Source organism: Parambassis ranga, chromosome 2, assembly GCF_900634625.1.
Source record: "Parambassis ranga chromosome 2, fParRan2.1, whole genome shotgun sequence".
In the NCBI taxonomy this organism is placed as follows: domain Eukaryota; kingdom Metazoa; phylum Chordata; class Actinopteri; family Ambassidae; genus Parambassis; species Parambassis ranga.
In genome coordinates, this window is record NC_041023.1 from 6,661,601 (window position 1) to 6,685,887 (window position 24,287).

Below are 24,287 nucleotides of genomic sequence, written 5' to 3' on the forward strand. Positions count from 1 at the left end.
GTTATTGTTGAATAATGGATCAAACAGTGTGAAATAAGTACTGCAGAGGATGAAATGTGACACTTTTTAAACCCTTAATCAGCACTTATCCATCAATATGTTATGAGCATAAATGAGCTTTAAACGCTACATCCTGCTGTCTGAAGCGTTTGCTCTGTTTTCATGTTGCTACTTGCTCTCACAGAGGTGTGGTCTAATCCCACTCTATTATTCTACTATGATGTTCTTTAGATCCGACGGTTTAAATCTTATTTTCCGCCATAACTTTTACATCATTTGTTCCATGACACATTTGTCCACATCACTGAAATGCTATTGCAAATTTATAACATCTGGTTTGTGTGGGGTTAAATAAGAAAAGCACAAATTCAAAAGGCAGCTTATTGTGAATGGCCCAACCCAAAGTAAACACACACACTGGTTTTTTTATAGATTAATGGTTTGTCTATTGTTGTATCAGCTGGTTTTGAATACTGTCTGATGTATTGTAGATCACAGCAGCTCCAACAAAGCTGCTGCGGCTCACTTTCCCATAAAGCATAGGCCTGTTTTCATACCACTACTAATACTCAGGAAATCATATATAATGTGCAGCTAAGTGCATAATGAGTGCTCCATCCAAGTGACAAGACAACAGAAAATGGGAAAAACCCTGGGAAGAGAGAAGGAGAGAGTGGAGGAGGTGGAGTCATGATAACAGCTTGATGTCTTCAGTAATTACAGTAAACCAACTAAGGATTACAGACTCTGTGTCTCTGAGGGGAAAACTTAGCCAGCGCTAAAATAAAACACACACTCAAGTCTGAGAAGCTCGCACATCAGAGGAGGTTTGAGCCTTGAAGAGACTGTTTCAAATCATATATTTATGTAGTCATAAATGTGACCTGCAGCAGCTGGCATTGATCTTATATTCTCTGTATATCCTGTAAAGGTGTGAACCTACCTCATGTTTATTGATATTTTACACCAGTTTCTCATGTATGTGCATATGTTAGGTTAGCCAGCATTTATACTTGTTCCCTCTTTCCCTTCCGCAGCCAACAAATCCAGCCAGACCGCAAATCCGTCAGTCTAAACATGTACTATGAAATAAATACAGATTACACTGTGTAATTACATAGCAGACCTGTTAGTTCAGGTCTGCTGCAGCTCCGCCCTCAGACACATATGCAAAGCAGGCAGGTGTGACTATGTGGAAAATAACACCCAGACCCATCATCTCAGGCTATTATAGGTCACACAACACAGCAAAACGGTATGAAAATGCTTCCTCCTGATGTAAAAAGTGATTTTAAGAGTGGTGGAAAAAGGTTTTAGGTTCAAAATCATGGAAAATGTAATGAATTTATATTAATTAAAGTATAAGAAAATTCGGATAAAACACAGTACTCCTCTCTTTATTGAACCACAGTCCAAAATCTGCTCAACATGTCTGCAAAAAGTGCTGAGAAGCTTTACAAAGCTCAGCTTAATAAAGACAAATTCATATTTGTTAATGTGTAAAAGCATCCCTATCTGTATATCTGCTCAAATCTCAAATGCGACATGTTTGAAAAGCAATCATCATCATCATCATCATCAGCCAGGTGCAATGAGGAGAAATGTGGAACACTTAAATCTAAGCTTTCTCTGATGGGAATGTACAGGAGAGGGTGCAAGCCTATAAAATCCTACTGAAATCATTACAGCAGCAACTTATAAACAGATCACATGCGGCAACAAAGTGAACAAATACAGTCATGAAGCTCATTTATAAGGCATCGAGTAAAGACATGCACATGGATCAAACTTAAAGGGGAAGTTTCTGATGTTTTTCCTGTGGCCTGAAGTGCTTTTAATCCAGTTATATTGGTTTAATGTTTGAATATGTCTGTCTTCTGGTTCAGTTGAACTGTCCCTTTAATACATAATATTAATATTGGTAGAAAAAATATTACAGCTATATGTTAAATCTCTGAGTATACACAGCACAGTGCTACTATCTGATTGTCTAATACAGTGTAAAAATATAGGCTCAGGTTAAACGGCCAGTAATTGTCACATTTAAAAGGTAAAAAAACTCAAACAAACACTTGTTAACAACACTGACAGATGCCACTTGTCATGCACAAGAAAACACAGATTTCAAAATGAAAGTATAAGAAAACACAGTTTTGCTTTTTTTTTTTGGTGCATTCGGAACATAAACATGCTGCAGCAGTAGTAAACATTCACAACAACAAAATAAACACACGTCAGAACTGCAATCCTTCATACAACAGAAACAAAAGAATAAACGGCAATAAACAAAGAGAGCTTCTGAAAAGTTTCTGCACCGCTTCACTTTCATCTAACAGTTGGAGGTCTGCAGGTGGCTCTCGTTCAGGAGGGAGGTGATGTTGTTGTCGTAGAGACCGTCCTCCTCCTCGGAGCTTAACGTGGAGGAACCCAGAGCGGTGCGATGTGTCTGCTGCGACTTCCGCCTTACAGAGAGAGAGAGCAAACAACAGAGACGTCAGTAACACTGACTCCTTAATACTTTGTCACATTGCAGCTCACTGATGCAGGCATGTGCACGGCTTGTTACTACAGGCTGCCACCTAGTGTAAAGAACATACATGTGTTGTGTGTACATAGAGTCTCAAATAGTTTTGGGCAGTCCTACTTTAGTTCCGTCTCCAGCGCGGTGACTTTGGCCCGCTGTGCCTCCTGGAGCTCCTGCTGCTCTTCCAAGTCCCTGAGAAACTTCCGACGGACTCCCTCCAGGCGCTCCACCTCTCCCTCGCTCTCATCCAGCTGCCGTTTCAAAGCCTTCACGCGCAGAGACAGCTGGGGACGGAGAAGGGAGAGGAGTGGGGGTTAAGGAGGAGGTCAAGGGTGACGACATGGGGGGAAAGGAAGGGGTTAAAAGATGTCTATGGTGTGACGGGAGCTACAGCTACAAGTACTGAGGCAGCAGAAAGACGATCGGGGAGGGGGGGGGGGTTCAGGGAGCGTTCTGGTGAGCGAGTGAGGGTGAGTTTGGGTCAGGACGAGTACAGATGAGATTAGACTGATGTGAAGAAGCAGGAGTGGGTCAAACTTTAACTAAAATTGGTCTTACTATGAAAAAATGATATAAGGAGACTACAACAGGAAAGTATTTAGCAGATTATTTAACAAATTGGGGGACAGCATTTGGTGTTTTCTTACTGCCTGATCCTGGGTGAACAGACATATTTGGGGCCCTACATGTAATTGTTCATGCTAACTGGTAACTGCCTGAAGTTCCTGCAAATCATGACGTTTACCTGATCTCTCTGTTCAACGTGCTGGGTCCTCTCCTGGTCCAACGTGGCGTTCAGCTCCTTCAGTTTTCTCTCAGTTCGTCTCTGAGAGGCCTGGATGCTGGCCTTCTCTCTGCACAGAGGAATTCAGAACATATTTTGGAATGATGTCAACATGTCTGGTACATGTTCTGTTTCGTCTCCGTCAGTCTGACCTCTCTTCGCTTCGTAGTCTCTCCTCCATCTCCTGAATTTTGTTTTCCAGCAGGGTGATTCCAGCTGAGGGGCGTGTCTGTCCCTCCATGTCTGCCACACGAGACTTTAACTCCTTCACCTGCACACACAGAGGGACAGTTTTTGTATTTTTTTTTGTATTTTGCAAAAAAGCTTGTGTGAATGTGTGTGTGTGTGTGTGTGTGTGTGTGTACCTGTCTTTCAAGGGCACTCTTATCCATCTCCAGGTCATGTCTCGTGGATCGCTCCTGCATTAGCTCTGAACGAAGCTGGTCCACCTTCAGGGGGAAAAGAGAGAGAGCATGTGCAGTGTGAGTAAAGCCTCCTCCTGATTTGCATGTGTATTCAAATCTTTTTTTTTTTGGCACCTGATCTCTGCTTCGGGTGATGCGATCGTTCAGAAGCTCCACGCTGCTCCTCTCCTCATCCAGCTCGATCTCCATTGTTTTAATTTTATCCTGTCAACATATTTACATTTTTTTAAGCCTCACACACACACACACAAGCGCCTGCTGACACATCACTGCTCCCCACATTTAGTGACGCGGGTCGTAAACCTTTGACCTTGAACCCCCTCACCTCCAGGCCCCGGATCTCGCGGGTGCGGTCAGTGTGCGTGCTCTTCTCTGATTCCAGCTCACTCTCTAAGTGTTTGAGGCGGTTGTTGAGGAGGTCTCGCTCCAGCTGGGCGCTGTCTCTCTCCTCACTGCACACCAGCAGCTCCTTCTTCAGACGGGAAACCTGGGGAAAGGATGCAGGGTGTTGTTATTTACGGCCTTTTTAGAGGAAATCCACTTTCCTTGGAGATTATAAGCCTGCTGCGCTGAGAGAAAACTTCTCTGAATGTGAAATATAAATATTTCCATATTTCTATTTTCAACAAAATATCTTGGCACAGTTGCGTCTCCATTTTTATACTCCAGAAACTTTCAGAAAGTATGTTAGCAACCACCACCTTATTTATATTTATTTATTATAAATAAACCTGAGCAAATAAACTTCTTCATCTGATGATGGCACTTTTATTATACCTCCCTGTAGTGAGTCAGATCACCTGTTGATCTCAAGAGAAATATTTCAATCTACTAAACCCCCCAGTGTGTTTAATGCAGGGCTATTAAGCCTGTAATCTGCTTCACTATTTGTATTAACAGGTGTGGTTGAAAGTGGGAGGAAGCAGTGTTGTAGTGCCTTTAAGCCTGCAGCAGAGGGAGGGAAACTAAACGCTGATGTTATGTCACTGCTACGATAATAGTCTGCTAGTATTTGATCTGAAATCCCCCACTGTCATCATTATAATGCCTCTTTTTTAGGTCAGTGTGGATGTGTAAACTCTTTCCCTTTCGTTTTCCCTCACCTCCTCCTGCTGGGCCTTCAGGTTGTTCTGAGCCCTCTGCAGCTCAGCCAGCCTGTCCTTGTTGTTGCGCTGCGCCTCCAGCAGGTCCTTTCTTGAACGCTCCCTGTAGTCATCAAGCTGTGTTTGCAGAGTCGCAACAGACTGACGAGAATCTCCCATCATCATCTCCATCTGAGAGTGTCACAAAATTCATTTAAACGTCTGCTTGTATCAGAAAAACCAAATTGTTCCACCAACTCTCTCACACCTCTTTGTTAATCTTCTCGAGGGCTCGGTCCAGCAGCCTCTTCTGCTCCTCCAGGTCGCTTTTGCCCCTCTTCAGTGCCTCCCTCTCCAGGTCTCTCTCCTCCAGCCTCCGGCTCAGCTCATCCCTCTCCTTGCTCAGGCGGGTGGCTGCTCTCTTGGCCTCCTCTAGCTGAGTCTTCAGGGAGCGGTTCTCATCTTCCAGAGCTTCCACGGCCTCCTCTGTCTCCGCGCTCCGGGGCATGCTGGAGTGAAGCCTGGTCTGGAAGGAGAGAAAAATGTCAAATAAAGATAATGGGCTTACAGCAGGGTGGATTCATTTGTGAAATTTGTAGAATGTCAATACATCTTTTCATGTTAGCACAGTTGGATCTGGGTTTTAATTCCAGTCTGCCTGTGTGCTTGAGGAGCTGATGGGTGAATGACTATATTTTTCACATGACCATGACAGCTGTAATGCTTTTGCTGTTCCAATCCACATGGAGCACAATGAACATCTTATGCTAATTCCTGTCAGAGGGATTATTCTTTGAGCTTATGTGTTTTCCTTTCTTTACATCTCTTGGTAGAAAATAGTGTATCTGTAGGAGGAAGGACGTGGCTGCTTCTGTTACAGTGCCTTTATAATAGTGTGTGCATGTATGTGCAGTACCATGCGGGCCAGCCTCTCTCTGAGACGTGTGTTAGCTTCCTGCAGCTCCAGGTTGGTGTCGAGGTCCACCACATCCTTCCCTATTGACCCAGCAGATGACTGAAGAGAGGAGAGACGAAAAATCAGACTTTTATTCATTGTAGCTGCACTGTTTCAATCATTTTAGACCTCTTTTTTTGTTGTTTTGTGCTCCTTTATCACACAAGTCATTTCTTTTCTACAGAACCCAGACATTAAATTACCTCCTTCGCCTTGTCGAGTGCCTTTTCCAGCTCAGCCTTCTCTTTCTGAAATTGCTCCTTCAACCTGCCCATCTCAGACTGAAGCTCAGCCTCTTTCTCTGTGCTCGCCTTCTTCAGGGTTTCAAGTGCCTCATTTTTCCTGTCTAGCTCGCTCTTTTGTTTGTCCAGATCGGCGCGAGTCCTCTTCAGATCGCCATGGCAACGCTGAAGCTCCTTTCGGGATAAGTAATCAGAGATGAATAATGTGAGTAAGAGGAATGTGCCAGTGTGCATAACAATGTGTTGATATGAGTATGGGGCATGTGAGTGCAAGGAGAGAGAGAAAACCCACCACTACCACCACCACCACCACCACCACCTCACAGCTCTGAGAGATTAAACATGAAAAATACTCTAAAACAAAGAGGGATGAGCTCCTGCTTTCCACCCACACAGTGAGCATAATCTTTTGGGCTGCCGCATGAATGACATGTGAATTACCTCTGCTAAAGAATGGCTATCGTCAGAGGCAGGTGGTTGTTTCTTCATGGCGAGCATTGAATCCTGAAGATTTTTCAGTGCGCCCTCAAACTCTTCCCTCTCTGAACGACATTTTAGGAGTCTGAGGAAAGAAAGGAGATCTTAAAAAATCTTTTTAAAAAAATCCTCTGTTTCTATATGCATGTAAACACACAGACACACAGGGAATGTACAAAGGGGGGGGTTGATAAATTTTCGGGCCTGGGTAGCAGGAGTTACAGCTCTGACTGCATGTGCATGAGGTTCAAGGCTTTGCAGAGAGCATGGAAGATGACCCCCATCCCGGAGACCACTGACAAGGTTCCTCCAGCACTTTGTCACCACATATCAGACAATCAAAGTCTCTGAGTCCTAAGAAATCAGTGAGGCCTGCATCAAAGTGCAAATGGAGAACTGCCGGTGCACTACTTGCAAAGGGCCACACTGTTATAGGAGTCTAAATATGAGAAAATCAAGACAAGAGGGGCATTCTTCCACTAGAGTGCACAGTAGTGATGGCTGCCATTGCCCGACGCTCATCATATTCACCTGATGTGGCACCCTCAGACTGCTGCTCAGAGATTTATACCTAATTTCTGCAGTGGAGCTGTCTCCTGCATACTCCATGATTATGTGTGTTACTGACTCCTTCTACCTTCAGTCACAAACACAGCAACGTCCTCACCAAACACAGCAACAACAACCAACAAACAAATCAAAGGGTGTAAAAACTATTGTTCTAAATATAACCACATCACCACATCCAAAACTTACATTGTATTCAAGCACAAAATGTCTGAATGTCTGAATACATCCGGACAGATGGATGGTTTGAAAACAACAAACATGATTGGTCATTAGGGGGTTAAAAAAATCAATCAAGTAGTTTTACAGTCGGGTTTATCGTCACTAGATTATTGTTAGTAAAAGTTCACTGAGCTAATGATTGAGACAGACACAATCAGAAACAAATCCACTCTGACTGGAGCTTTTCAGGTGAATTTCAGAGACACGTCTCATATTCTGATTGGAACCAGGCTAAATCTACTCAAACCAAAGCAGAGAAAGGCTAGGCTTTGCTCGCTCACGTTGGACTGCTGGAGGGCTTCCCGCTTCTGCCGAATAAAAAGTCAAGTCAAAAGAGTGCATGCATTAAAAATAACTCATGAGAAATATAATGTTAGAGGACAGAGCCAGAATGTGTTCAGTATAGTATATATTTTTAAGTTTCCAGGGGGCACTTGAATGTAACATCAAATAGCACAGAGTGTGTTTGATGCTTGACCACCACTGAAATATGTTACAACAGCTGCTTCAAAGCAGTGAGGAGTCACTGTGAACACAAGCTCAGTGGATTTTAAGAATAAATATAGATTTATCCAGAATATTCTTTTTTTTAAACTATTTAAAGGCTGTGAAATTAAGAGAGTAAAAGGATTTATTTTTAGATGCTCACTCCTCTTTGGTGTTGTGCAGCTCCTGTGTGTTGGCCTCCAGCTCCGCCTTCCACTGCTCCCCCTGATCTCTGCAGGTCTCCAGCTCTTCCTCCAGCGTCAACATGGAGGCGTTCACCCGCTCCCTCTCCTCCTCTATCTGCTCCTGTGACTGATCAAACACACACACACACTGTGTATTTTAGAGTTTTGGGAGTAGGTCAGGATATTAAGGTAGTGGTGTATAGATGAATACTTAGAAACTAATTTCAATAATTGTTTCAATAATAATCTGATGATTAGTAGACAACTGTCACTGTTTATTAGAGAGCAGGATAGGCCACATTAAATTCAAATTTTGCACCTTTTTGGTATTTAAAATTGTGTTTATTTCTCACATTTAATTCTGTTAATGACTTGCAACAGTGGCGTGATTCAAAAGGAGTTCACACAAAAAAATCTATCAGATCTTCGACTGCTCAGCCCAAGGGAGAAGAAAAAAAGTGATATTTCACAGCTTATGCCTTTATCGACTTCTAAAAAATAATTCTACCTAAGAGATAACATCATAAAATATCAAATAAACAAGACAAAGCACAGTGCTTATAGCAATCCTCGCTTCATCAAAAGCACCTGTCTGCTCACTTCCTGCTCTCAGGCTGCATGATATGTTATTTTTCTTCCTGACACTGCTGTTACTGTCTCCAAATTCTGCATAATGATCTATTCCTGTATATATTTTTTAGAATTTTTCCTCTACACCGCGTTCTAAAGCTCTCCAAAAATAGTCCACCAGCAGGAGCAGAAACTCGACAGAGAAAGTTTGAAATCACAAGCAGCAGTATTCTCTTTCCTGACTCGGCACATTGACCTTGTGATGCCCTGAAAACTGACTGCAGGCTGACGAGACACAGCCTGGATGCATAAAAGGGAGGATGCAACATCAAAGAAGGAGTCAATATCACCTTAATAATTAATGCAGAACACAAACAGGTAAAACCCGACTGCTCTACCTCTACAAAGAGATGATTCAGAAAGGCAAAAATGTTCTGACAACAACTATGATGTAACAGTCAGTGATCAAACTGAGAAATAATCACTGTAAATGCTGCATTGCAGGTTTTATGAAGACAAAAAGGCTTTTCATCTGTTTAATTAATTAAATCCTAACAAGAATGGTCGGATTTCAAACTTTGAAACTCAGGACATCTCAATAATCCTTGACCTCAGAATCCAAGATGGCTGCTCTTAGAATCAACAGAGCTGGGTTAGCCTGACAGAACATTCAAATCTAAATATTAAAAATTTCAAAAGAAAACAGAACCTAAAATGCTCGGAGCTCTTTAAGTTCCTGGTTCTGTACACAAAAGCACAAAATATATATCGCATAAAAGCAAGAAATGCAACAAAAGGCGACACAGCACATAAACCGGAGCTGCAGTTAAGCTGTTCTTCAGCTTTATTGACTCTCTGGTGTTGATTTAGTGACATCAGAGTTTCTACTCCGACATTCTTTCGTTAAGAAACCAGATAAAAGCAACACAGCGGACATAAACACACACATACAACATCAGAGTAATCGTGCTGCTGGTGGCAAAGTTCAGAAGCTGATAATTCTGCAGAGACCACATCAAATACCCGAGTATTTGCTGTTTTTAAAGTAACAAATGTTCTTTTATTTAACTAATCAATATTCTTGTTGTGTAGCATATGTACCCTATTGGATAAGACAGTTGAAAAATCCCTCATGTGTTGCCTCAGCTTCCTTTTATCTCTAAACTCTGACTGCTGTAACACAGTGAATGTTTATATGACTGTAACAGAGAACAGTTGCATCCACCTGTGTGACCTGCTCCATGGTTCTTCTCAGGTTATCCATATCCTGGCTGTATTGCTCCCTCAGCACCTCCATCTCTCTGTCATGGCACTCCACCTCCTCCTTCAGCGCCCCCTTCAGGGCCGTTAGCTCACGCTCTCGTTGGCGCAGCGTCTCGTCCTGGCGCTGGCGCAGCATGGCCGCCTCAGCCAGGTCAGCCTGCAGAGTCATCACATCCTGGAGAAGAAAACGATAACGATAAAACAAACGTATACACACAAAATAAGAAGTGTGTGTTTGTGTAGCTGTGCAGCATCTGTACCGTCTGCAGCGAGTCGGAGTGAGGTAAGTTTTCTGAAACCCTCCTCAACTCCTCCTGAAGCCCTGCCAGCTGGTCCTCCTGTAGGCGCAGGCGAGACTCTGCCTTTTCTCTGGCCATACGCTCCTCGGCTAGTCTACACACACACACAGGTTATCAATAGTGACCAGCTGATCAATACAGGAATATTGCAAAAAAAATCACAAGCACAATAAACGGAAGCTTATAAATGTGTTCACAGTGGATGCAAAACCGCACACACACACACACACACAAACGTCCTTACTCATCATGTGCCTGCTGCAGCTGATTCTTGCAGCGTTTGAGTTGCTCCTCAAGATCCTCAAGGTTACTCTTCTTAAGGCTTCCATCAGATCCTCCCTCCTGTACAACACACACACACACAGAGAGGGACAAAGGACAAAGACGTTAGGTAGACATGTAGGTTACTGTCGCCTTGTGTATTTCTGTATTTTAGAAGAAAAAACCCTGGATTGGATTCCTTGGCCTACTTTCTAACAGTCAAAAATGTTTGGGAGAACAAGCCCTGCCAGCACGCTCAGACATCGTCAAAAAGACAATCCCCCCCCCCCCCCACATGAACAGCTCCTCCTGACAGGCTGCAGGGGAGCAGAGCCGGAGAAGCAGCTTGTTCGTCGCCCACACCGCTCCGCCGCTCGCAAAGGCTCCATCTCACAGAAAAGGAGGTATAAGTGCAGCCTGCCCGTGAATCCCCTCTTATCCTCCTACACACTCATTACAGGGACGCACACACACACTGAGACAGAGAGGAGAAACAAAGCAGGGATGGTTCTGCTCCTCACGCTACCCTGACTTATCAGTGACGGATTATAAAGATATATTTTGTGCAGATTTGTTTCACTTTCTTCTTGTCCCCCGCAGGACAGTTTGTAGATAATGTCCCATTCTGGGACACTTCAGATAATTAACAGAAGATAACATAACTGGGAATATTTTGAGCAGGCTGCATGAATTTCATCAGCTGATGTGTATTAACAATGAAGAGACTCTCCTGCCACGCTGAACACATAAGTACTCACAGCGGAATTAGATTTAGTCTGATTAGCTCACATCCAGGGGCAGATAGATACATATGCGATGGTTCAAGGAAAAATAAAGCAGAGAAGAATTTCTTAGAACTTTTTTTTTTTTGCATGAATTACTGAATAATTTCACTTCTTTCAGGCTCTAAAATGGAAAAGCAAAAGAAATTATTGGGTTCTCTCAGTCAAATCCCGTAACATAAAGTAGCTTTGTCTCCTGCTCATAAACGTAAACGATTATTATTTCAACTTTTGTCAGTATATACGTCTCGTTGTGGTGTCTTAAAAGGTATAAACAAAGGGTCTTGAAATCACTTGTACCTGGCGGGACGCACATTAAAGCCACTAGTCAGGAGAGTCTCACTCTAATCCAATGAAAGAGACTTTTGATTCCAGAACCAGTGAAGATCCAATTAGCTTCTCAAACTTCACAACTTAATTGTAATTAAATCATCAGCAGGTCACAACATGTAAACACGTCCTTCAGTGTTCACTCTAGCATACATCAGCCTCCTGTAACCCAACACACCAGCATCTGATCATCAATTAAGCCCGGGCACAAACACGGGTGTGAGTGCATTAGCTCCATCACTCTCCCTTTGACACACATTATCTGGCAACGCAGCCAAAACCACTTAGAAAAAAACAGAGCCACAGATATTTGTGGCGCAGCAGGAATGTGAACTGTGCTTTACATTCTGACGTGTAAGTCAACACACTATAAATGCAAGTCTAAGGCAGGACACTGAATGTACACAAACACAGACTGTGGTTTTATAAAGAACAAAACAATGCTTTGCATTTGAGCCAAAGCTATAGGAACAAGAAACAATGTGAAGTCCTTCGTCCTGGATCTGAAGAAGGACCCCTCAGAGCGGGATCTGTCCCTTCTGGCAAGCCAACCCCCCACCCCCTGATGGTGCAGGGTTCCACTCCACCTGAATTATTGATGCCTCTCAATGACTGCGGCCTCAACACGCTGAGCTTTCCTCTGCAGGTGCATCGTTGCCAAGAGACAAGACGAGGCAAATAATGCACAGGCCGCCATGGTCACCAACACACAGAGAGAAGTACATAACAGGAGATCATACATAATCAAGTGCATGTAATAAGTGAAAGTAAGGACACAAGGGAGTATCTTTTGTATGTAGATTTATGCAAAAAGGATGCAAATTTAAAGGAAGAAGCATCAAATGTGTGTGTTCCCATAACTGTGGCACAGCCTGTTTCAATTAGGTGTCACAGGAGCACAAAGGAGCAAACGTAGCATGGAAACTGACAGAGGAATAGTCAGCATGCTACTTATTTTTTCACATTTTTTGGCCTGCCAAAACATGATCCTTGGAGACAAAGTGAATGAAACAGAAACTTCATATCCTCAGACAACAGGACAGGCTGCCAACCATCTGTTAGCTTCACGGCAAGAGCCGCTCTAATGAGAAAACGACTCCAGTCCCAGACACCGCTTGCTGTCTGACACTGAGAAACATGCTAAAGCTACACACCACAGCGGCTAACTGGAATATTGCTGTGCTATCCTGACTGCACCACGCAGCACAACATAAAGACTGGAATGGGAGAAAACAGCTAGATAATTATTAATACTAATGCATGTAAAAAATATAAAAAATAAAATATCACATTTACTGTATAAAAACCATACCTTTGAACTGCTGGTAGTGTCATAAACAAGGTTGACCTTTCTTTTGAGGGATGCTTCACTCTCATTGGTGCTGATGGGACAGTATTAGACAGACGATTAGACTGGAAAACAACATGTATCCATATAACTTTGACTTTTCATCATGGTTGTAATAGGACTTACTCATCTTTGAGGATGTTGTAAATAGCTTGTTTGACCTGAGCCTCTTCCCCACTGCTGACGTCTGTGCTCAGACTCAGACTTCTTGGAATAATCTCCTTCATAGAGACAACAAGCTAAAATAAGAAATCAAACAACTTAACACCTGCAAAATGCTCACAAGTTCTGCTACTTACAGGCTTCCTTGCTATAGCTGGAGGGGTGTCCTTGGAAACAAACTTCTCAGGTGACTTGAAGCTCGTTTTTGGGGCCTCAACTGCAGTCACCTTGGCAACAGATGCTGGGCTCTTTCCCTGGCTACCGCCTACTGGAGCAGATGACATCAACGGTTTGGAGGAGGCAGACAGAAGAGGAGCGTAGGGATTAAGAGTCGGAGAAGTAGGAGGAGGGAGGGAATCTTCTGGTTGAGCATCTTTTCGGGCATCCAGACTCCTGGACCTCCTGCGCTCATCAAACCGGAGCCGCTGCCGGGCTCCAGTGCGGCCTCTGGCCTGTGGGGTGCTCCCCGTTGCTCCACTGTTGAACTTACTGATGAGCTTGTTGATGGGAGCCAGGGAGTTGGTGTCGATAGCAGGGGCAGGCTCTTCATCAGTGGGTGTTGGAGACTCTGGGAATGACCGTGATGAGGAAAGAGCACTCTCTACTTTCTTCCCACTGTACCTCCCCAAAGAGTTGGTTAAACCAGACTCGGGCTGTTTGATCCTTCTGGGTCCAACAGAGTTTAATTTGACAGGTTTCAGTCCTGCTTCGTTATACTTCTCCTTACCCGTCCGATTTTTCTCTGGTTCACTTGCTGGTGCTTTGAGTTTGGGTTCAGCTTTTTTCTCTACCTGCCCTTCTGGGCCAGCTCCACCTTCCTCCTCCCCTTGTGTACCTGCTTGACCGTCACCAGGAGGTCTTTTCAGAGGGCTCCCAAATATTTCCCCATCCTCATCCTCTGGTGCAGAAACAGGGGAGCGTGACGCATTTACAGCAGGACTATAAGGGTTTGTGAAATCTGCTGGTTCCTTATTAACTTTGGGGAGGCTGTTGTATGGTGAAGGTGGCCCTGAGCTGGGGGTGGGAGTGTTCAGCTGAACTCCATACGAGTCACCTTTGTCTCCGTCTTTTAGGACCACATATGGCTGTCCAGAGATTCCCTGAACCCGCACAGCCACGCCGTATTTGTTGGAGGGACTAGCTGCACTGTTGTTGCCTTTGGATTTATCAGGGTAACCTCCTGCTGTGTCATGGAGGTCTTTAATGAAGCGGATCTGAACGCCATAATCCACGAGTGGCTTCCTGTCGGTGGAAAGACTGCTCATGTTCATTTCCTGGTTTCTGTGCAAGCAGACAAGGATGCAAATCAGGGGATTCAGTGGAACAAGGTACAAAAGCACTGAAACCACTATAGCTAAACATGTAGAGGCTTAAATTCTCCATTTATATTGTGAATCTCTACATCTTCATAGGTGGAGTCACTCTAACTTGGTCAAGAAGTACTTGTACAGAAGGCAGGAAAAACCCTGTGGGAGTGTTTGTATGAGATGCCTCACACCTCTTACTTACAGAGACATGCTTTCCATTGAGTCATTAATAGAAGACACACAAAGGTGACAAAGACTTGACTCAACTGTTCCTGTGTATAAAAAAAGCTTAACAGATGGAAGGGCAACGTCTAAAAGTGACTTCATGCTGAGAAAAGCTGAGAAACAAGTAGCTACTGCACAGGTGGCTAATGTGTCATAGGTTAAACATTTCTTCCCCACTGATGAAGTCACTTGAACTCTATTAATACTGTTTTTAAGGTATATGGCGGCCGATAAGTCGCCTTGAGAGCCTCATGAGATTCATCAGATCCATCTTTTTGCGATTCGAGCGACTGTGTGTGTGCTAGCGGAGGAGCTGTCCTCAGGTGTTTATCATACCACCAATTATTTTTTCGCTCTGAAGACAAAAACTATGCCACACTGTCAGTATAATATCCTAAGCATGTCCACCTTGTGCTCTGAAAATGAGCCTGGTGATGAGAAGGTGAATACTCCTCCCATTGTCCAGGCTCTGTGGAGCATTAAACAGTAGGGGCTATGTCAGGAATGGGGCTCCTCTCGCTCTGTGTCTCTGCTGCTGCCAGTCTCCCTAGCCACCAAACTTCAGAGGGGAGTCAGTCAGTCAGGCGTAGACTGTTTACTTTGAGCTGCACACACACATACACACACACACACACACACTAACCCCCATCTGGTAGTGGTTGATCTGATAGTCATCACCTCTGTAGTGTCTTCTGTCACATTATCATATAAAATGATTTTTTTCGAAGCTCTTCTAATGCTGATTTTTGGCTTTACGGTCATCTTCTGTGCCAACCTACAGAACACAGAGATGTAACTCTGACAGGAATTAAATAGTAACCGGCACTAACTGACTGCTGGTTACAGTGTAACATGCAGCACCTCAACCAGCGGTGAGGTTAGGTTAGTGGATCAAAGTCAGAAGAAAAAAAAAACATTCTTAGGATTCCAGACGTTCCCTTTCAGCATTGCGCGTGGTTTGCATTTGTATAATAAGGACAGATTAAGAGGAAACGCAGAACTGGGGCAGCAGCATCAACCGTAAAGCCTACACATGCGGAAAAACGTCCACATAGGCAGTAAATACAAAAGTGAAGAGACTAATTAACAGAAGACAAACTGGAGAGCGAAAATAAATTCACTCCCTGGCTGTCCTAACATAACATCAAGTAACACCATGTTGTTCATGAAAAAGAGTTGAAGTTGAGCTATTTTAGAAAATCTGTGCTATCGGCCCTCAGCTGCGGATCACAGGTGTAAATATGTTCCTTATGTAAATACAGACTTCAACAAAGACCCAGTTGTTGTACACGTTCAGCGACCAGTAGCTGACAACCTCCTCTCATGCTCTCTCACACACTTGCCACAAGGAATGGCTGTGTCAACAGAGACGGGAATGTCACCAAACTGGCCTGTCATCCATTTCTCCTTATCCAGCAGCCACCTCTCACCTTTCCCACCCCACCTGACTCCTCACAAATTTTCACATTTGTATTCATATTGAGTGTAGTACATTAAATTAATGATTTGATAATACATATTTGGTTATAAAGTGGGGAAAATAATCATACAGAACCATGAAAAAAGCCCTAAATTTGAACAGAGGTTTGTTAAAATACACTGAAAACAACACTAAAGCAAACCACCATTATTGTGGGTGGGTGTGGGTAAAATAGGGGCATGTTTTCCTGTCTAAAATAGCAACACAAGTCCCTCATTAAAGGCACATGTTTACCAAAATACCTCAAAGTGCGCTTTAAATTTGGCCCAACGAATACATTTTTAGGTCAGAAGGACTATTTTTGGAGCAACGTGTTTTAAATGTACCTCATCTCAACAGCTGGTGGCTTTTAGTTATCAATGCTGTCACGGATGTGAGGCTCTTATCTCACTTTGCGGCCACCTGCGCTGCATTTCACTTATTTGCTCAGCTTGACTGGTAAAAGTAAAATTAAATCCATATCGATGAGTCAACTAAACATGCTTTAGATGGAGCAGAACACCTGTCTGCTGCTCCGGGATAAATTGCGTCACACCCACCCATCCGGTCAGCCAGTATCGGTGCGCGTCGGGTCGAAACCACGGGCTTGTTTACGCACAGGAGCAACAAGATAAACAACGCACACACCTGCGTCCCACGTCCTATTTGAAGCCTTCACCTGCTATAATAACCTCTCATATCCTCTTTACGCTGCGCAGTCGGATCCAATTATAACAGCAACACACACACGGAGAGAGAAAGCTACATCCAAAGAAGTGCAGGGCTTCCCCTCTCTTCACGATGTTTGTAGGAAAAGCTGAGCAGCAGAACACGGCTGCCAAATCCGCTCACAAAGCCACAGGTGTCCATCTCTGCTTATCCAAAGGGTGCCAAACGCCCGCTCAGCAAAACAACATGAGGCTCTACACTCACACGACTTTTACACTTTGTACAAACAGCTGCCTGAATACTCACCTGCGGAGATGATTGCTGGTTATGCTCCTCAGTCAGTCAGGTGTCCTGCATGTGTCAGTCCAGCAGCAGCAGCTCTGAACAGAGCTAAAAGGATGGGAAGATGTTACTCAATGAAGTGAGGACATCAGGAAATTGTTCCCCCCCTCTCTCTTCTGCTACCAGTGCAACCTGTTGCCAGAGCAGCTAATCGACCCGCCTCAACATCGACTTGATTGGTGGGAGGCTCCCCGAGAGGCGGCGCCTGCTGCGGGCTCGGTTTCATCTCTGCACAACACAATACAGACGGAGTGACCCATTTCTCCCATTTTTGCAGCGCGCTCGGCGCTGTGCTGGGAAATCAAGTCAGTGTGGAAGAATACTCTTCAACTGGACACTGTCGTGTGGCCTGGATCCCTCCCTCCAACAACCAATACTTTTTAATAACTCTACAAATAAGAGCAAGACCATGTGGAAGGATAAACAGCACTTTAAGGCCTCAGGAAATACAAGAACATTTGACTTTTGGGGTGAACTGTCTCTTTAGCCTCGGTAGCAATAACTTTAAAACTATAACTGAGATTTTACTTGCACTTCTTATTTTTCAGATTAATCACGATTCTCATTTTTATTACTCTTTAAATAAAAGGAGCTCATCTCCTTAGAAACAGGAAATGCAATTTTTGTGAGCATCCCCCTCCATGAAAGCACTCAAATACTTATAAATATCCACATCGTCCTAGTAATTTAATACTTTTCCTGCACTAATTGATACTAATTAATAGCAAACTAAAACCTTTAATTTGTGCCCATTTTCAGGAGTTTGTTTTGTAAATTATTATGGCTTTATCAAGAATTTACCCATTTGTTCAGAAGAATGATTATCATTCCACAATTACATGCTTCACAAAGCTCAAACCTGAAGAAACACTGACACACACAGAGGGGAAAAAACCAGCCGAAAATATAGAGTAAACTAAAATGTAACTTAGCTGTAACGTATGACAAAGACATTACATTGTTATCGGTTTTAATGGGTCTTCCAACCCTCATTTTAATACAACGATTAGCAAACAAATTTTTAAAAATGGGAATAAAAACAGACGTGGACAAGTACAAAAAAAATCTGTCTTTACTTCAGTACCTTTCCCTTTCCCACCTTTGTGTGGGACCCACTGGTTCCTCCAGGTTCCACCAGGAGGAGCCAGAGCAGAGCAAAAGCACAGCACAAACACCAGTATACAAAATAAAAAGGAACAGCAGAGAGCAAGAAAAGAAAGGCAACTCGGACATTGAATAAAGAATAAAAGTGTAGAGAGTAGGAAGGATAGATATAAACACCTTATACCGCGACAGAAATGTGAAAAAATTGGTATTTTTTCCGCTCTTTAGTTATTTGGTCTACTTCAAGGTCTCCTGCAGTGCAGAAACCAGAATATAAACAACAACAGATCAGACAGTTACTGCATTGGTTTACATGCATCCCCCCTCCCCATGTTTTTCGTTTTGTTTTTGCTTTTTTTTTGTAAAAAAAAAAAAGGACTATGCACATTTGATATGACATGATGTCACTACTTGCTATGCCAACACCATCCAAAAGCACTGATTTCACAATTCATGTGTACTGCAGAGATAAAAAAAAACAAGAAAAAAAAGAAGAAACGGCTGACTCATAAGTACGGTATAAAAACCAAAACATCATACAACCAAAGACACAGAAGTTCAACTCGTCATTTTTGTTCATTGGCTGACTTAGCGGCATGTTTTACAACGGATGGAGGTTTCCAGACAGATGATTTGTCCCCAAATATTTACAATGGTTTCCTCTCTGCGAGGTGTGGTTGAAATCTCAGCCCTCTTTTACCTTTTGATTAATCAGCACTGGATACAAAATGAGTCAAAGTGTGTATGCATGTGTACGGGAGGGGCAGTAAAAAAAAGAACAGGAAAATGATTCTTGCCCCCAACTGACTTTTATGTTCCACAAAATACACTTTATCCTGCAATATATTGGTGCTTTTGTTTTGTTTTTCATTCTCTTGCAGTAAAAAGGTGAAACATGTGGCAGGGCAGTGTTGGACTGAAGCATTCTATGTGCAAATAAAAATGATAGTTTGGTCAGTTTTAAGTGTGGTTCTATGAGGTCAGTCAGTTTATCGCTGAAAGAACATGGTGGTACCAACATGATACCAAGCAATCCGCTACAAAAAAACCTACATAAAAGCACAAATACACTTTATTTAGAATAGATTATCACTGCTTTATCTTGCTATCAATCAATTTTTAGGATCTATGATCTATGTTCTTTTTAAAACCACCATAATTAATTGAAAATGGAGGTTTTACTTTCCTTCAGTGCGACTTTGGCATTTTAACAAGTTAGTCCGAACACGTTACACTAAGAATTGAAACGAAAAACGACAGCGACAACGAAAGTCCAGATCAGCATTCTGCAAGGTAGAATTACTGTTTTTGTCAATGTCAAAGAGTCTGGTGGCTTTAAAGTGAGCGTAGATCAATAAAAACAGTTTTGTTTCCACTTTGGAAAAGACAGCCTGACGCCAAGGTAAAGTAGTGCAAAAAATATACTCTAAATATAGAGTACACTTAAACTGATATAGATTTTTAAGGTGTTAAAATGTTATGTTTTCCTGCTGAGTTCATCCATAGCAGTTCTCTGCAGGCACTCTAAGGGGCTTGCTGTGCAGACCGCCTTCTTGATTATGTAGAAGTACCACATAACACCACACTTAACAAACCAGACTATCACATTAAGCTGTGAATTAAAAGATGTGTGATAATCCATCTAGATCTTCAGTTATACTTTCATAGTTTTCCAATTTTAAAAATCATTTATTTAATCTCATTGTATTAAAACACAGCAGGGGAATATATTTCAACATTATGCTCCCCGCCTGATGTGAATTTGAGTGTGTCTTTGAATTCTCATCACGTGTGTGTGTGATGCATGAGTGTGGCTAGTAAAATCACAGTCAGTCAGTGCGAGAGCCTTCGTGCCAGTCAGTCACAAACTGTGTGAGGTAGTGTGTTGGTGTCAGTGCTTTGCTGGTTGGCAGGCTAGATATCTGAAGAGCTGTGTACTTTTTTTTAACATTCATCATGATTTGACTCCTTTAGTAATGGGGGGAGAGGGGGGGGGACTGTTTACCTTGAGTCACTCAAAGTGCTGAAGATAAGCATGAAAGTCGATGAGTGTATTTCTCTGTAGCGAGCAAGTAAAGGGCTAGTCAAGAGAAAGTTGGGCAAGTAGGTCACATGACACACAGCTTGTCATTAGCTGTCATTCAGCTAGATCAGAGTCTCCATTAGTCCATATGTGACACATCTCAATGCTGCTGTTTCTCATCTACTCCTCAACTCTCGTTAGCTGCCACTAGCTGGCCTAATCCTTGGCGCACAAACACAGCCTGGATGTCCTTGGTCTTGATGCAGAAGTCGCAGGCCCAAACAGCAGCGCTCTCTCGAGTCAGCAGCCCGTATGCTGTTTCTGTCAGGCCTGTGCAGTCACGGTGGAACCAGCGTTGGCAGGACGCCTCACAAAGAATGGCATCCTGGTCGTCATGAACCTCTGCCATGCAGAGGCCACAAGGGAATACCATACCAGGGCCACCAAGTTTTCCAGGGCCAGAACCGGGCCCGGTTGATGGGGCAGCTGGGCCAGGAGGCAGGGGAGACTGGGTGTTTGGAGTTGAGGTGGAGTTAGAGGGGGGGTTGGGGTTGCTGCCAGGAGTGTTGCCTCCATTGTTGTTGGTCATGTTGTTCTGACCTGAACCAGTCGCAGCATTTGGCATGGGGCCACCAGCACCAGGAGTGTTGTTCTGTTGGTTGTAAGGGGTGGAGCCCGGGGCAGAGTTAGGTGGAGTGGACTGTTGCTGATGCTGCTGGGTAGAGTTGTTAGAGTTAGGGGTGTTTGTGTTGCTGGGGGGCTGTAGCTGACTAGGGGGTGGATGCTGGGGCTGCCCTGATCCATTCAGGGGACCAGTAGGTGAGGAGTTTGGATTAGGCTGAGGTGGTGCTGAGGGAGGCTGCCCAGGTGTGTTGGCGTTGGGCTGCGGGACATCAGGGTGGCCAGGAAAGCCTCCCCCAGACTGCGTAGGGCCAGAGTTAGGTGGAGGGCCAGGAGTAGTATTATTTGGGGGAGGGCCATTTGGATTTAGGTTAAGCTGTTGTTGCTGCTGCTGCTGCTGGGGTCCAGGTGGTGGCCCCCCACCAAAGTTCTTTCCATCCTCGTTGCCTGGCCCCGGAGGGCTGGGACCAGGGTAGGGGCCATCCTGAGAGGGAGGGAACTGTCCTTGGGGTGGCATACCTGGCAACCCTCCAACCATGTTGCCACCAGGCCCACCACCCATGCCACCTATCATGTTCATCCCAGGGCCCATGCCTCCTCCCATGGGAGGCAAAGGTCCTCTTGGCCCTCCACCACCAGGTAATGGCGGGCTGTTGAATGGGTGCCCACCCTGTCCGTGCTGCTGCTGAGGAGGCATAGGAAACCGAGGGTGGGGTGGCCCCCCTCCTCCTGGACCTCCCATACCTCCAGGAGACAACATGGGATTGAAACCAGGCCCAGGATGCATGGGTGGACTAAAGTTTGGTGGCATATTAAACTGAGAAGGACCTCCAGGAGGGAATCCACCACCACCTGCTCCTCCTCCCCCACTGCCTCCACCCCCACCACCTCCAAAGCCAGACATTCCCCCAAACCCTAGCTGGTGGTGAGGTCCAGCGTTGGATGGAGGTCCGAACGGTGGCCTCCGACCTGGCTGGCCACCGCCTGGTCCTCCTGGACCTCCCATGAAGTTCATGCCTCCACCCATTCTGCCTCCGCCTCCATACCCGCCTCCTCCACCGGCACCTGGGCTGGGAAGAAATTGAGCACCACCTGGTCCACCTGCTCCACCAGGTCTGGATGGGGGCCCAAAGTCATCATCAAAGGGATTGGAGGCGACCAGATGGTCCACCATGGGGGTAGGAGGGGGTGCAAACTCAGTGAGGTGGGAGAACCCCGTCGCCTAAAACAAAAGGATAAAAGTTTGAACTGTTTTTGCGAGACAAGTTAAACTATCTCTCTTACTCTCATTCAAGCAATCTTTGAGTTGTTTACTAAAAAAAATGTCTGTGCCAAGAAGTTTTAGAAAATAAAACATTACCTGAGCTGTGGATTTCCTTGCCTTTTTCTTTTCTGGGCTCTTCATCTGTGAAGCTGAAATAAATAAATATGGAGGGAAGGGGGTGGAAAAGGGAAATATAATATAAGTCACAATAAAATAGCCACCATGTCTCATGCTATCGGTCCACCACCAATCAGGTGCAGCATCACATTTGGATTGGCCAATACCCCTTAGTGACAGAGTGGAGCAGCTTTAGACCTAGGGCCTCTTTTTCAAGTCCAACAGTTGAGATGGATTCAATGATGGGACATAGACTGGCATGAGGACAAGATGCTGAACATCCAGGCGTTATCATCACCAAGGTTATGAAGCCTTGAATCGCAAATGACCCAGGCAGACCAAATGACCCAGGCAAGAGGGAGAGAGGCCGCAAACAGGCAGAAGGTAAGGTCAATGAGGGAGACAGGAAAAGACGAAGACATGAGAACGAGGAAACGGAATTGAAGGTACATTGATAGCAAGATAGACATGAACCCCGTTCACAGATCCACTCTGTGAGAAACAGCCACCACCGGAGACAGTCGTGAAGTTTACATATGGGGGAGGCGAGAAGGGATTTGCTAACAGCACCAGTGCAGCCCATTGCAGCGCAGTAATGGATGAATCCGATCTGATTGGGAGATGGGTGAAATTAATTCCTACCTTTGCTTCGTTTTCCTTGTCCCGCCAGTAGTCTCCCCGATTCGGCAGCCATTAGCTAATATGACTGTCGGTGAAGTGGCATATCACCGTTCATATGCAAGAAAAAAAAAGTTAAAAATGACGACGTCTTGAAGGCTGTATGCCGACTAGGTGGAAATCTGCCTTCAGGTCATGTCAGTAACGCTAAAACGGTCATCATCACAAAATTATCTAACACGTTATTTGCATCTAGATTAACTTGAATATTACTACGCCGGCCCAGGTCTGAAAACTCCTTTTCCAGCTGCAAATCTTTCGCCACGGTGTCTGTCACGCTGGGATTTGGTCACCAAATAAAACGCCAGGTAAAACTGAGCAGGTTCACGGGATTTTTTCAGAAGTTTGTCTTGCAGCAAGCCAGTTTCTACTAACTGAGTGAAACCGGTTGCTTGCTACCTGGCTTGACTGCCAGTGCAAGCAAGTTACAGAGCACCCCCTCCCTCTCTAAAATGATCACTTACAGATGTGTTGCTCAGAACTCGACCAGCTAGCTAACGCAAGCTAGTTACTACATTGGCTAACTAGCTAGCCACGTTACTCAATGTGGCTAGCTAGCAGCGTTGAGATTTCACCCAGTAGCCGCAACACTGGAACATTAATCCGAAACGGTGGTTTACCTTTCTACATTCATATGTGCACATATGCACTAACTTTCACATATCACAGCAGTTGTGAAATAAAGCAATCGATTACGTTTTGAAAAACTGTTGTTTAGTATGCCAACATTAGCTTGCTAGCTAACATTAGCATGCCACTGAAGATAGCTAGCCATCTTACAGACTGTCTTGGAAGCAAACTGTACCCTTTCTCCGTTGCTTGCTCTGCTGTCCTTTAAATTGAAACTCTCTGGTGTGTCATTGCCAGCAAACCAGTCCTCACACGGTGTATGCTTGTTGATCCACCACTCAACTATAATTCATTCAAAAACGCAAATTTTGCCATAATTATCATGGCCTTCTCTCGCCACCGGACAAAGAGGGATAAGCAGGAGTATCGCGCACCATGGAAGGTTACATCTCATCACAAAAATGGGGGTGTCGTTAGGTATCCACAATAACAACAAAACCCAGCATTTCAAAAAGTGTGTAAAATACCGCTTGTATTGCGTAATATGTTCAAATATGGAGCTATATTTTTTAATATTTAATGGCCCCACCTTTACCAACCGTATTTTTTTTAATTCGGAGAAACGGCAGCACACCCTTGGCTGGTAAACATGGATCATCTCAGAGCAGACCATTTCCCAGAGATGCCCTGGACAAATTAAAACAGTTATTAGACATTAATTAAGCACGTTATTAAATTATAATTATCAATGAATTCATGTTAAATTAAAAATATTACTATAAATGTAAACTTTAATTTTGTCGTTATCTGGGGGAATGACTAACATTTATGAATGGAAGTACCACTGTGAACATGTGTGGTGCATCATAGCATAGACTGTAAAAGCACTGTAAGAAGTCTACAGAAGTCCACAAAGAAGATTCCAGCTCCAGTAGAAACCACAT

At 44.1% G+C, this 24,287-nt stretch overlaps 2 protein-coding genes across 5 annotated transcripts; both read right to left on the reverse strand.

The window, feature by feature from the left end:
• Positions 1–1,388: 1,388 nt before the first annotated feature.
• Positions 1,389–17,087, reverse strand: cgnb (cingulin b). Of its 2 annotated transcripts, XM_028398535.1 has the most exons (21): positions 16,931–17,087; positions 13,102–14,245; positions 12,929–13,023; positions 12,767–12,836; positions 10,326–10,423; positions 10,043–10,175; positions 9,745–9,957; positions 7,928–8,076; positions 7,560–7,586; positions 6,454–6,574; positions 5,974–6,186; positions 5,732–5,830; positions 5,084–5,341; positions 4,837–5,007; positions 4,059–4,220; positions 3,848–3,937; positions 3,674–3,757; positions 3,461–3,579; positions 3,270–3,378; positions 2,645–2,808; positions 1,389–2,462 (listed from the first exon to the last, which is right to left on the reverse strand). In XM_028398535.1, exons 2-21 carry the CDS (start codon positions 14,233–14,235, stop codon positions 2,330–2,332), a joined length of 3,642 nt encoding a protein of 1,213 aa, XP_028254336.1. In that variant the 5' UTR covers positions 14,236–14,245; positions 16,931–17,087; the 3' UTR covers positions 1,389–2,329. The 2 variants fall into 2 exon arrangements, with proteins under 2 accessions (XP_028254336.1, XP_028254337.1); XM_028398536.1 differs by lacking the exon at positions 7,560–7,586.
• A 937-nt stretch (positions 17,088–18,024) lies between these two features.
• On the reverse strand, positions 18,025–23,765 carry pygo2 (pygopus homolog 2 (Drosophila)). 3 transcript variants are annotated; one of them, XM_028399541.1, is made up of 4 exons: positions 23,579–23,765; positions 22,738–22,801; positions 22,075–22,127; positions 18,025–21,936 (listed from the first exon to the last, which is right to left on the reverse strand). In XM_028399541.1, exons 2-4 carry the CDS (start codon positions 22,787–22,789, stop codon positions 20,281–20,283), a joined length of 1,761 nt encoding a protein of 586 aa, XP_028255342.1. In that variant the 5' UTR covers positions 22,790–22,801; positions 23,579–23,765; the 3' UTR covers positions 18,025–20,280. The 3 variants fall into 3 exon arrangements, with proteins under 3 accessions (XP_028255342.1, XP_028255343.1, XP_028255344.1); XM_028399542.1 differs by having other exon boundaries at positions 23,554–23,765; XM_028399543.1 differs by lacking the exon at positions 22,738–22,801.
• Positions 23,766–24,287: the final 522 nt, after the last annotated feature.